Source organism: Triturus cristatus, chromosome 5_2, assembly GCF_964204655.1.
Source record: "Triturus cristatus chromosome 5_2, aTriCri1.1, whole genome shotgun sequence".
Classification (NCBI taxonomy): Eukaryota; Metazoa; Chordata; class Amphibia; order Caudata; family Salamandridae; genus Triturus; species Triturus cristatus.
The window spans coordinates 924,941,393-924,955,103 of NC_140588.1; the positions used below are offsets into that span (position 1 = coordinate 924,941,393).

Here is a 13,711-nt window from a genome sequence, read left to right on the forward strand (position 1 = left end):
CGCATGCTCTCCCTAGCTCAACTTAAAGAACAAGTTACTTACGATAAGCAGAGGTTGGCCCAGCACTCAAATAAGTGACATGTGAGTGATAATTTATTAATAAACCTTATTCACAATATAACAAAACGCAGTCCATCAGGGTCTTCGCAATCAAAGAAAAGTGCTGGCAGAATTTGATTGTAGATGCAAAAGTTCCTTTATTCTTTATTTGTATACAAATTCATAAAATTTATGATCGCCAACGCGTTTGATCCTCATGCAGACTTCTTCAGGGCTTGCTGTCGTAAACAAATTCTCGAGATGTAATATTTTAAAATGCAATCAGGTTATTGTCATTTGGTTCAACCAATTGTGTAAACCATAAGTTGTTCCAAAATTTAAAAGGACCTGATTGACACGTGCAGTCCTCTATTAAACAGGACTGTGGGAAATGCATCTCCCGTGCTTCTATGAGGTCGCCCGGTTCTGAAAAAAGAATTGGATAAGGTACTTTGACTAGTGCAGGATATTTTGCCCTGTCCTTCCTTTGCATGTTGAGCTTTAAACAAGTTACTTACCTTCAGTAACAATATATCTGTAAGGAACATTAGTTAGTTATAGATTCCTTACCTTAGAATTACCTCCGGGCGTCAGACTGGATCCGGAAAGTTTTTTCGTCAGCAGTACTTCTGCGCGGCGGAAGGTGGCATCGGTCAGCTCCACGTCAGTCGTCGGCATCGTGGTCGCCGGGATGACGCTGCGGCAGCTACTTAGACGCCGCCCTCGCTCACGTCAGTTCTGTACACGACTTTCCACTCCAGAAACGCAGAGCAATGCAAGACACTGACCACTGGTGCACAAAACTAGGGCCCTGAAAGGATGTCCTTAACCTTAAAAATCAGTTTGCAGAACGGGGAGGATGGGTGGGGCAGTAAGGTATCTATAATTCACTAATGTTTCTTACAGATATATCGTTATCGAAGGTAAGTAACTTGTTCAACTGAAAGAAACATGTCAGTTATAGATTCCTTACCTTAGAATAGATACCCCAGCAATACCAACCCTGGTGGTGGGTCTGCGAACCAAGATCATACCAGAAGGTCCTGGAGAACAGAACAGCCAAAGAAGCCGTCTCTCCTGACTTGGCTGTCCAGGCAGTAGTGTTTTGTAAACGTGTGCAGCGATGCCCACGTGGCCACCTGACAGATCTCATGTAGAGGAACTCCTCTTCCCAAGGCAGTAGTGGCTGCCATCGCCCTGGTGGAATGGGTGCATAGCCCCACAGGAGACTCCTTTTTAGCCAGAGAGTAACATGCCTTAATACAAAAAACGACCCATCGAGAAATGGTGCTTTTGTGTACGGCCCGACCTTTCTTTGCGCCCACATAGCCAACAAAAAGTTGGTCATCCACCCGGAACTGCTTTGTGCGATCCAGATAGAAGGAGAGCGCATGTTTTGGGTCCAGACGGTGGAGCCTCTTTTCCTCCTTCGAAGGATGCGGAAACAAGGTGGGAAAAGTAATGGTCTGCCCCATGTGGAAGGCAGTGACCCCATTAGGAAGGAAGGATGGACCTTAGAACCACCTTGTCCGAATGGACAGACAGGAAAAAAGGTTTTGAAGAAAGTGCCTGGAGCTCACTCACCCTTCTAGCAGAAGTGATGGCTACCAGGAAAGCAGTCTTAAGAGTCAAGAGTCGTAAGGGACCGTTATGAAGCGGCTCAAAGGGAGCGCACATTAAATAGGTAAGAACAAGATTCAAGTCCCACTGAGGCATAACGAAGGGGATTGGAGGAAAGAGAGGCATTAAGCCTTTCAAGAAACGGTTAACTACCGGGAACTTGAAAAGAGAAGGTTGATCTGGCAGCCGGAAGAAGGCAGAGATGGCTGAAAGATAGCGCTTGATAGTGCCCAGAGCAGAGCCCTGCTGGGCTATAGAAAGAAGGAACATGACAACTTCAGAAAGAGGGGCAGAAAGGGGATCCAAAGTCTTTTTTGTGCACCATGCCACAAACTTGTTCCACTAGCAAGCGTATACTGTCTTAGTAGAGGGAGGCCTGGCTGCCAAGATAACTTGACAGACTTCGGGAGGCAGGTCGAAAGACGTTAACTGCTGCCGCTCAAGCTCCACGCAAGGAGGTGGAGACTGGACAGGTTCAGGTGGAGGACCGTCCCCTGCTGCTGCATCAGAAGATCCTCCTGAAGAGGCAGTCTGATCGGAGGATCAATGGCCATGTTGAGTAGCTTGAAATACCAGACTCTTCTTGCCCAATCCGGAGCCACAAGAATGACTTGGACCCGGTTGCGTCTGATCTTCTTCAGCACTCTGGGCTGAAGTGGTATAGGCAGAAAGACGAAAAGCGTCGCCTAGCGAGTGCTGCCTAGGAAATTCCAACGCGCAGAATTGCCGACATTGCACATTCTCTTCGGTGACGAATAGATCTAAACAAGGCTCTCCCCACTGTCAAAAGAGACCTTGCACCACCTCCGAGTAAAGACGCCATTCGTGATCCATCATGCACATGCGTCTGAGTTCGTTTACCCTGGCTTTCAGGGAACCTGCCAAGTGTTGAACCACCAGAGATATGCCCTGATGTTTCAGCCATGTTCAGAGGCGAAGGGCTTCCTGACATAGGGTCCACAACCCTACCGCGCCCTGTTTGTTGCAGTACCACATGGCGGTGGTGTTGTCTGTGACCACCTGCACTACTCTTCCCCGGACAGAGGGAAGGAATGCTTTCAGTGCAAGACGAATCGCCCGGAGCTCCAGAAGATTGATGTGAAGCCCGGACTCCGACGGAGAGCAGAGGACTCTGATCTCCGCCTCTCCCATGACGCCGCCCCATCCCAAAAGGGATGTGTCTGTCACCACTGTGTGTTCTGGTTGGGGAAGGGAGAAGGATCTGCCATTGACCCAATCCTGGTTCGTGAGCCACCACTGCAGTTGTTGAGCAGTGCCCTCTGAGATCTGGACGCAATCGGACAGGTTCCCCTGATGCTGCACCCACTGGATTCTTCAGGTTCCACTGAAGAGCCCGCATATGCCACCTCGCATGATCGACCAACAGGATGCAGGAAGCCATGAGGCCCAGCAGCCTCAGTCATTCTGACCAAAACCCGAGATAGAGGCTGAAAGATCGGAATCATAGCCCGAATATCCCAGACTAGCTGTTCGGGAGGATAGAACAAAACTGCGTCGTGTCCAGAACCGCTCTGATGAAAAAGAGCTTCTGAGAGGGAGTCAGGTGTGACTTTGGCACATTGATGGAGAACCCCAGCGAATGCAGGAGGTCGTCCGTCGTCTGGAGGTGGGAGATGACTGACTGGGGCGAGCCTGCCTTCAACAGTCAGTTGTCAAGACAGGGGAAGACTGACACCCCTGATCTGCGCAGATGAGCTGCGACCACCACCATCACTTTCGTGAACACCCGAGGGGCACTGGTAAGGCCAAGGAGGAGCACGGTAAATTGAAAATGCTCGTGGCCTACCGTGAACCGTAGGTAATGCTGGTGGGACGGCAGAACGGGGATGTGAAAATAAGCTTCTTGCAAGTCCAACCCTACCATCCAGTCTTCTGGGTCAACGCAGATAAGACCTGAGCCAGCGTCAACATCTTTAACTTCTCCTTCCGGAGGAAGCAGTTGACGTTCCTGACATCTAAGATAGGACGCAGGCCCTGGTCCTTCTTGGGAACCAGAAAGTAGTGAGTGTAACAACCACAACCTACTTCTGGGACAGGAACGAGCTTGATGGCTCCCTTGGGCAGGAGAGCAGAAACGGCCTGCTGGATAAGGGCCAGGTGATCCCCCGACATGTGGTGGTATCGCGGTGGCATGGCTGGAGGGGTAGTCTCGAAGGGGAGGGATTAGCCCCTTCGCACTATTTGCAAAACCCACCTGTCCGACGTGATGGCGCGCCAGTGGGGGAGGTGATGGCGAATCCTGCTGCCCGCTAGCCCCCTGAACCACGGCGTTGGTTCCCACGTCCCCGGCCGTGCGAAGGTTGGGTAACTTGCTGCAGCTTGTGGCTCTGGGTGGGACGTGGTGGGGCACCCCTTCCGTAGCCACGAAAGGGGCGAAAAGCAGACTGTGCCAGGTGGGTGGAGAGGCCCAAGGACTTGGCCGTAGCCAGTGAGTCCTTGAAGTGTTCTAGGGGGTTGTCTGCTTTGTCGCCAAAAAGGCGACAGCCATCAAAGGGCATGTCCATCAAAGTGTTCTGGACATCTCCTGAAAAAGCAGTCGACCTCATCCAGGCGTAGCGACGAAGCGCTACCGACGTTGAAAAGGTCCTGCCCAGAAAAGCGGCAGTATCCAGCCCACAACGTATCGCAAACTTTGCTGCATCCCTCCTGGTGGCGACAGCCTGGGAGAGCACTGCCCGGGCCGCCTCCGGACACGGAGGCAGCACTTGCGTCATTGTATCCCACACTGAGTGGGAATAATGATCCAAGAGACATGCAGACATGATCCAGGCCCGTGTTGGGCCTGGATCATGTGCCCAAAAGGATGTCGGAGAGGGCCTTATTAAACGGTAGCAAGGGCTCCGAAGAGCTTGCAGCCGGTTGAAACACCTCTGTCAGGAGGTTAGTCCTGACTGCCACCGTAGGAAGCTCAAGGTTAAGAGCCTCGGCCCCCCTACGCAACACCACTGCGTACGACGCTCCCTCCTCCGCAGCCAAGGTAGGAGGAGACAACATGCCATGGTCAGGCGAAGTGTCCAAACCACTGGCATCCCCCAGTTCCTCTCTCCAACCCTGCTCACTCTCCTGGTCAGCTAGACGGTCTCCTGACCTCTCCCAGTCCTCCTCCTCAGTATCTGGGTGCCATTCTGGTTCCAAAGGGGTGCCAGGAGTGAACAGGGGCATAAAAACCCCTCTCGGCGCCAGATCCGGCATCAGGCGATGCCGGTCTGGCTCCGGGTCCACGCCGGCCGGGGGGCCGACCAGCATCGAGTGCGGAAGTGGTGCCGGAGGAAAAGGCGCAGGTGTAGGCGTAATAATGTCAACCGGCGCCGATACGGATCCAGGCCTGGATCCAAGTGGGCCCAGTGGAGCCGGAGACGCCGGTGAAGACCTAGCGCCCCCAAAAGTATACGGTGCAACCGTTGGAAACCTAAATACGAAGGGCTAGATGCGGCTAGATGCGGGAAAAATAAATGTGTTCGCTTCCGCTACAGTAACTGGCCAGGGAACGTGCACCAACTGCAGGAGGAAAAGCCGGCACCCTATTCATTGTGTTTGAGGTAATACTCCCCCCCATACATATGCTAAAGGAAAGTGTATGGCTTTTTTGTTTTTAAAGAGATCCTGTTCGCCACTTTGTTTTGTTTAAGAAAGCAATTCCATAACAAAAACACACTCTACTTTCTGCTTGGCACACAGCTGCACCCTGCCTCTGAAACTAGCATTGGCATAGCCAATAGGTCTCGCTTATAATTGTGTTTGGATTGTGTTGCCTATTGCAACAACTGTAACTACTGTATTCAAAAGTCTATTGCCTATTGAAAGTATTTAACTAAAGCATCTCATTCTGAGAAAGTATATTTTGATACCTACTTGTGGTTCTAAAATAAAACTATATATTTTTATATACAAACCATTGGCCTAGAGTTCAGTTCTTGAGTGTGTGAGACCATTTGGTGACTGAGTGTGTACAACAAATGCTTTACACTGTCCTCTGGTACTGCCTTACTGCTCGACCAAGCTACCACTTTAGAGAGTAAGGTTATACCTAACTTTAACCTCTGCCAAACCTCTGGGGACTGTGGACTCTGTACACCCTGTACCTATTTGGGGACAGCCTTACTGCTCGACCAAGCTACCACTTTAGAGAGTAAGGTTATATCTAACTTTAACCGCTGCCAAACCTCTGGGGACTGTGGACTCTGTACACCCTGTACCTATATGGGGACAGTATATTCAGAGCCCGTTTCTTACAACCACTTGCAATCTGTGGCACCCAGCCCGGCCTGCAAAATGTAACTGGCTGTATCCTGCCTGCTGTAAACTGTTTGCACAAAAGAATTTCAAAAATCTACAGGGAGGGTAGGCGAGCTCTTGCTTGCATATCTCAGAGAGTGTGAATGTTTGATCAACATGCAAGCAGCATGGTTAAATTTGGAAATCCCTGGCCTGTTCCAGTGCACAAAATAGAGGTGAAGTTGTTTCCTAGACGGTGGAAGGGTATAGCTGATTTTCCTAATGTTAGATGGAGAAGACTCACAAAAGAAAGTGTAGATAGAGCACACAAGGCTCTTTTAGATATTAAATTAGGGTTTTTGCTGCTAGAAGCTGCTGATCTGTCTTCTAGTAGCACTGCCATTTGGTAGGTAGTGGAGGTGAAGGGGGACTGGGGTAAGTGTTAAGGTGAAAGGCTGAAGCCAGCCTTTTGTCTTTTCCTCAACACTGTTAAGCGTGAATGTTGGCAGTCAGGTGCAGACATTACACACCTCTTTGTATCTCAGTTATGGGTGCTACAGACTACCCTTGCTGTGAGTAGCATCATTCTACACAAAGTGCCAGGAGAGGATAATTAAAAGAAAAAACATACGCAAACTGATTAAAGTGCAAAAAGAGAATCTGTATCCCAGATCAGCTGTGCCTGTACAAAAGTGTATAAAAGTGGAAGCCCCTAACCCACTTGTTCCAGGTTAAGCTTTTCTTTGACCAAGGAAGGATTGCTCTGCTGAATACTCAGAGGAAGAACTGCTCTGTAACCAGAGCTGAAGCCTACTGGACAGCCAGTTTTTTAGAGGTGACGGGACATCACCTAAAGTCTTGCCTGGATTTAAGAAGCTCTTTTTCTGCGCTGAAGCACCTAGAAGCCAACAATCCTGCAGAGACCAAAGCAGCCTGCCAACCCTACAGGCGGAGCAGTTACTGTCCAAGGAAAGCAGTTTGATTACCAGTGGTGTGGGAGGTTGCCAGAACAGGAATACAGAGAGAGCTATGTGCTCTGTAGAGCAAGGAGACTTTCCATACGATCACTGGAACATGCACCATCGCCGGAGCTCCGCTTGCCTGTCAAGTATCTAGGCGGCAGCATCAACTGCTACCAGCCATAGCTCTGTCCAAACATGGAGAGATCCTCGAACAAACAGGTCTTCTCCCAGAAAAGGGAGCAAGCAAGACGTGTGCTGAAGTCTCCACCAAGGAATCTACTGTGACTAGAACTTTAAGAGGATTGTTTGTTGAACTGACAGCACAAATTATTAAAAGAGGGGTAATCTGTAGTGGACCCTTGATATCGGCCCATGAGCTCAAATTCAGAAAGGAGGGGGCCGGGGACAGAGTACCAAAAGGGAGGCACACCTGTGAGCAGGAAAGAGGGGTTCATGGATCCAAGGTGCAATAGACCAACGCAAGTACAGTTTTTTTAATCTGTAACATGTTAATTATCAAGTTTTAACTGGTGCATTAAACTACAATTCTTTACCAATTACAAACACTTGGTACCCCCTTTAGAAGCCAGGCATTGCTCACCGTTGCTACCACCGAGATTCATGTGCTGATGAGGTTGTATTTGGACCAGTTTTGCAGACCCACAGAAGGAAGGAACCCAAGACAATGTATGAAAATTATCCTAGCCCCAAAAGCTAAGTCCCAATAGTCTGTGCTTGCCATGGGTCTCTCCTCAAATGGGGTGCTGTGCTTACTATGCGTCTCCGGCTGAATGAGGTCAGACGACTAAAGATTTGATACCTGTGTTAGGGTCAGATCCAGAACAGTCACCAGCCCAGCAGGAACTGGTGTTACTTTCATAAAGTGAGTGGAAGCCCACCCCTGCAGTTGTGAGGGGCTGGGAGGAGGCCTAATAGGGTCAAGTCAGCAACAGGAAATGTCAACCTGGCAGAAGTCCGACTAGGGGTCACAACATCTTTATGGGGACAAAGGCATGCTTTGATCTGAGAAACAAAAGACTGGAATAATGCAGTTCCATTACCGGCAGCTGTGGTGTGGTATGAAGCCTGTAGTCTTAGGAGACAAACCTAGCACACTATCACTGAAAAAATATTTTTGGGGTGGAAGAACCAACAATGATCAGGAACAAAAATCTGGATCTGTGACGAAGACCGCAGGAAACAAAGGAACCAACATGGGTAATATGTGCTATATATATATATGCAATTTAAACATCCGTATGGGGGTGACAACAATATAAGGCTCTGCACTGCCACTTCGGTGGCAGGTCAACGCTGCCATCAACTCAGATGGTGATAAGGAGGAGCAATTGCTTCCTATGGGCTCCCACGTGGGGACTTCTTACTTCACGCGGCCCTGGTAGCGAGCCTTCAGCGGCACTGGAATGCGGGGCTCTCGGAGCCACCGGTCGCTGCGGGTTGCCAATATGTAGTGATGGCGGCGGGGACGTCCAAGGCCATTACTTGCCTATACCGCAGGCTGTCGACGGAAGGCTTGCCGCGCCTTGCCACCTTGAGTGGCAAGTGGGAGTTGGACCTTGAGAAACCGATCCCCGAGACTACCTGGTCCACGCTGGTGCGGCGGGCCTGGAAGGGAACGCGCAATGCCCGGTTCCAGTTGGTGCAATTTTTCACGTTGCACAGGGCGTATTTGACACCGGTTAAAATATTGCAATTTTTTGGGGGGGCGCACTCACAGTGCCCGCGGTGCGGAAGAGAGGGCGCTGATTTTCGTCACATGTTTTGGTCCTGCGTCCAGCTGGGTGATTATTGGGCAGAGGTCATGGATTGCCTAAATCAGGTGACGGACCGAGTTATTGACCCGGACCTGGGGGCCTGTTTGCTGCTTTGGTTCCCGCACACCCGCCGGACGAAGGTCACTAGCAAGTTTTACGACTTAGGATTGATAATGGCCAAGAGGGAACTGACTATGCACTGGAAGTCCAGGACGGGGCCTAGCTTCTTGCGATGGAGGGCGGCCTTTGTGCGTTGGGCGGGGGCTGAGGGTGCGCTCCGGTTGCAATTAGCACTTCGGCGGGATGACGAAAAGGCGTTGGCGACGGCCCGGGCGTGGGAGGCGCTGGTGGTTGAACTTCAGGGGCTGATGGCTGACAACGGGGTAGAGGGGGACACATCTGGCGGGCAGGAGGAGGTGGTGAATGGGGAGTAGAAGGGGAGTAGTAGTGATCGCTGGCAACGAGGCTGTGGCTAAGCGTAAGGGAAAGTCACGGATCTCTAGTGGAGGGCGAGTACCCATGTCTGATTTATGGCAGGGAGGGGGCACATCGGGAGCGAGGTGAAAGACAGGAGGCACACTGACATGGGGTGGGGAGGGAGGGGGGAGGGCCGGTATGGGCCAGAAGCTCATTCTCCCGGTTGTTGGCTGGTAACTTTATGTGTACTAAACATTCTTTGGCCGTGGAGGAAGCGGGTTTGTACTGTGCTGTTGCTATGAAAACAATAAAAAATGTTTCAACAAAAAAAAGGAGGAGCAATTGCTGGAAAAATTATGTGGTTTCAGTTTGGCACCTTGGGGAATTCAAAAGGCGAGGAATCGACAGTCAGAAGTAGTCATCATAAATATTATCAATTCCTACTCATGCAAAAAGGCAAGTATCCCATCATAATTGGAAACTTTCACCACTTTCTCATGGGGGCATCAAGCAGATTTTATTAGCTGGAGTATTAGATGCTCCAAAAGGAGATTTTTTTCATGCCACCACAGATTACTAACATTTAGAAACTGTGGTAATAAGGTAATTAAAATGACTGAACTGGAGGTTATACTTGTAGCTTTAGTGACTTTTGATACTTGAATGAAAGCATTATTTAGAGATTTGTTGATAACGATATATAAACAAACATTCACAGGCTGAAAAATCCCTGCACTGGCAGGGTAAGCTGGTATATTTTTAGAATATTTCAGACGAAGATGTGATTAAACACACCAACATATTTAGGTGTAAGAACAAGGAACAACACACTGACAGGTTTCTGATGCTATCTAATGCAACTATATAAACTGGTGGAGGTGACAATTATATAAAACAATTTTCATAGATGACCAATTTTATAAACAGTACTACAATAACTTTGGAAAGTGGAGAACATGAAATTATGTTGCATGGGCTTCAAGAGTGGCCTTTTAAAACAGTGGTCAAGTTTCATTTCGTAAATATTTAAAAGACTCAAACCTTTATCGAAGAGTCCTTGAGTTCGTTGAGGTTGTCCTGCAGAAAATGAATGGAGATGATACATAAGCCGGAATACTGCAGTTCTCAGAAAGAAGAAGCAGGTGGGAGAGGCATGGTTGTAACCTTGAAACAAAACGGCTATTCCTGGGAATAAATCTTAGAGCTCGTTAAAACAGAAAAGTAAAAAAAGCACAGAAAAGTGACCAACATTAGGTCACTGACATAGTAATTTTGTTTATACTTAAAACGAAATGACTATTTGCAGCTCACTGAGAAATACATGTTTATTGACATGTATATGAATATGTGTATATGTGAATAAAAAGAAAGGTGTGCATAACACATCTACCAGTAGGCTATCTAATATTGTATTTAACTCATTCGATGCAGAAGTCATCACAGTCTAATTCGGCAGAGAAGAAATGTGTTGTTGATGTCTACAAGCACATCCAATGTTTATGCCAGATTGCTCCAAATATCTAAAATACTACTTCTGTCATTCTCACATACTGAGCATCAAATAATGAAGGATAGCACCTCAATAACTTTTAGGTCTGGTCAAAACACAGCCCTAGCTGGTCCGCCACGCTCAATTTATCAAAACAAAAACAATTATATATATATATATATACACACACACAAACACACACGCACAAACACACACAAACAAGTAATTTATCTTCGGTAATGCATTATCTGGCAGAGACAGGACCTAGCAACATATTACTTTAGAAACCTCCCCAGGCGCGAAACTGGATCCGGAAACTTTTTTCCATAGTACATCCACGTGCCGGCAAAGAATGTCATGCTTCTCCATATCCACGTCATCCACCGAATGCGACATCAAAGGACTCCATATAACCCCATCGTCAATGTCAGTTTCGTCCGCGACTATTTTCCACACTCAAAAAGCGGAGCCATAGACTGAAACTGCCTATTGAACAATGTGCTTAAACCAAAGACACTCATTTGTCAATAAATATTGAATTCCTAACCAAAAATTCAGTATATGAAAATCATAATAAAAATCCTGAAAGTTAATAGAATTCCTACATCCCACATCACTGGATTCTCCTTTTTTACAAATGATAAAGATACAACAATTGAGACCAAAGAGGACCCAGTTCACAGAGCGGGGAGGATATTTAAGGAATCTGTGGCTAGATCCTGTAACTACCAGATAATGCGTTACCAAAGGTAAGTAACTTGTTCATCTTATAGAGACATTTAGCCACAGATTCCTTACTTTAGAATCAAATACCAAAGCCATACACCCCCCCCCCCCCCCCCCCCGAGGAGGGTCTGTGAACTGTAACAATGAAAACTCTAACTCAGTACATAAGAAGAGAATAGACTGGAAATGTATGATAATGAGGGTGAGCAGAAATATACCTAACCATATGAAGTCCCCGAGAAGGGATCATAGGCAAATAAAGTCGTAAGACATGTACACCATGGGAATAATCTACCTTGCTTTATGAATTGAGACCACCTTCCGATAGTCTGGTAGAAGACCAAAATCAAAAATCTTAAAAAGGGATGCCATGATAAAAGAATTCGAACATTGTGAAATTCGAACACTAATTTGTCTAACCCTCTAGAAACCTCACTTTACAATGTGTGACACAACTTACAGCCCCTAGAGGCAGGGCATAAGGAGAAGAGTTGCCTACCAGCAACTATAGGCAGATACATAATAAAAGGAATTGGCCCGTAAAAAAACACAACAAAGATCCTGAAGTCAGGAATAAAGGTTTTTTACCAAGGGTTGAAACCTCGAGGACCATGCCTCTCACCCTCAGGTATCAATCCATATTAATTATTTGCAGAGAAAAAAATGGTACAGCATTAAAGGGAAAGTTCTTCAAGAACAAATAAACAATGTTTATCAATAATGCACAGCGTTACGACAATCCTAAAAAGGGCGAGATACTAAATAACCTATTCCAATAGAAGGAATAGAATCACTTAAGATACTATAACTGTCTGAATGTCTATAATAGCATGATATAATACCAGAAGTTCAGCGACCACTAATGTGAGAAAACATGAACATGCTCAATATGACTGGCCATAAGCCATAACGTAAAGTAATATGATGTCATAAAAGTTGGCTAATAATGTTCTGTAGCCAGCAGACCTAGAGAACTTCATCTATCACGTAAACGGAAGGCAAGTACCAGACAAAAGCCAAAGCCACTTCAATAATAATGTAGGCTATCAGATACCTTCTGTGAAAATGTCCGAAGAAATTTGGGATAAGACAACCTAGAGACATACCCTAGAAAAACAAAATAGACACATGAGACGACCTATTAGGAGGTCTGTGGACCTAAGCCTCTCATTAAAGGGCAAATTATATGCCCCAATGGGGTACAAATTCAAAAGTACCACAGAGAACTAATCCTACACATAGGGGCCGATTTCGATGTTGGACGGACTCGGGTCCGTCCGACATCGGTCAGGAGGCGTAACCGACCGACCTGCTGTTGTCGGTTATGGCCCTGCAGGGTTCGGTCGCACTCGTATACTTCACAATGGGAGCATGCATTCCGAGCGGAATGCATGCTTGCAATGTCAAAAGCAGGGGTGCAGTTCATCCCTGCACCCTGTGGCCGGCACCCCAAGGTGCCTGCCACCGGGTGCAGGGATCCACAGAGGGGCACCATAGGCTGTCGTCAGCCATCCGGAAATCCGAGTCGGATTCCTTTCCGACCGAACCCATCGGAATGGCTCGGTCGAAATCGGAATCAGCCCCATAGTGTAGAACGCATTTCGCTTAAGCGCGAGACAAAACTCATAAGCTAAGTAACACTTAGCTTGAAAAACGCGGCGCCAGAAGTTTCATACGGCGCTCTTTCAATGCCTTTGATCGAAGACACTGCAGGAACCGCAGTCCTCGGAGCCGCGATGTTCTCCAAGGCACCACAGACAGACAGTATGCGGATCCGTGATCAACATTTGTCTATCACAAGTTCCGCATACTTTAAACCCAGACAACGTAGCTTGTAAAAGCACACTGTTCTCTTGACAATATGTCAGGATGGGCGTGAAAAACTGGCCCCTGACCGTTCCGGATCTGTGTTGCAAGCGCAGCAAAAAAGGAACTGATGTCGGCGAGGGGGTGATATGGACTCCGTGATGTCACATTTGGTGGATGCCAGCAATACGGAGTCTAGTTACGTGCGGACATTCTATATATATTATATATATATTTATTTTGTAGGGAGGAAAAATGCTGGCAGATATGTTTGGCCATCCTGGTTTGAGAATATATATACATCACTCCTTGGCATTCATACCATGAACGGAGACGGACCACGATGCCGTGCTGCAGTATTTTATTGCAGTTATTCGGTCTTATATATATATATAGCAAATCAGGACGGCCAAACATCTCTGCCAGCAAAATATATATATTAGTTGGCAGTTCGGACTGGACTGTTCCCATGAGGAACAGTGTCAAGACTGATTTCCATATGGTTGGGTCCAAACTGGGGTGGGGTAGTGAGCACAAGAATGATGGATTTAACCCAGATTTCTTGACTGGGGGTGAACGTTTGATTCATTCAGCATTCCGTCCATCATTTGTTGCTGCAACACTTAGCTTGAAAGTGCAGC

At 47.5% G+C, this 13,711-nt stretch overlaps 1 protein-coding gene across 2 annotated transcripts in view; it reads right to left on the minus strand.

Moving 5' to 3' along the window:
• THOC2 (THO complex subunit 2) overlaps positions 1 to 13,711 on the minus strand; it is a 1,568,999-nt gene that overhangs the window by 209,237 nt on the left and 1,346,051 nt on the right. For both annotated transcript variants that reach the window (XM_085608126.1, XM_085608125.1), the window contains exon 33: positions 10,091 to 10,126. In XM_085608126.1, coding sequence (XP_085464252.1) covers positions 10,091 to 10,126 — 36 coding nt within the window. The remainder of the gene's footprint in view (positions 1 to 10,090; positions 10,127 to 13,711) is intronic.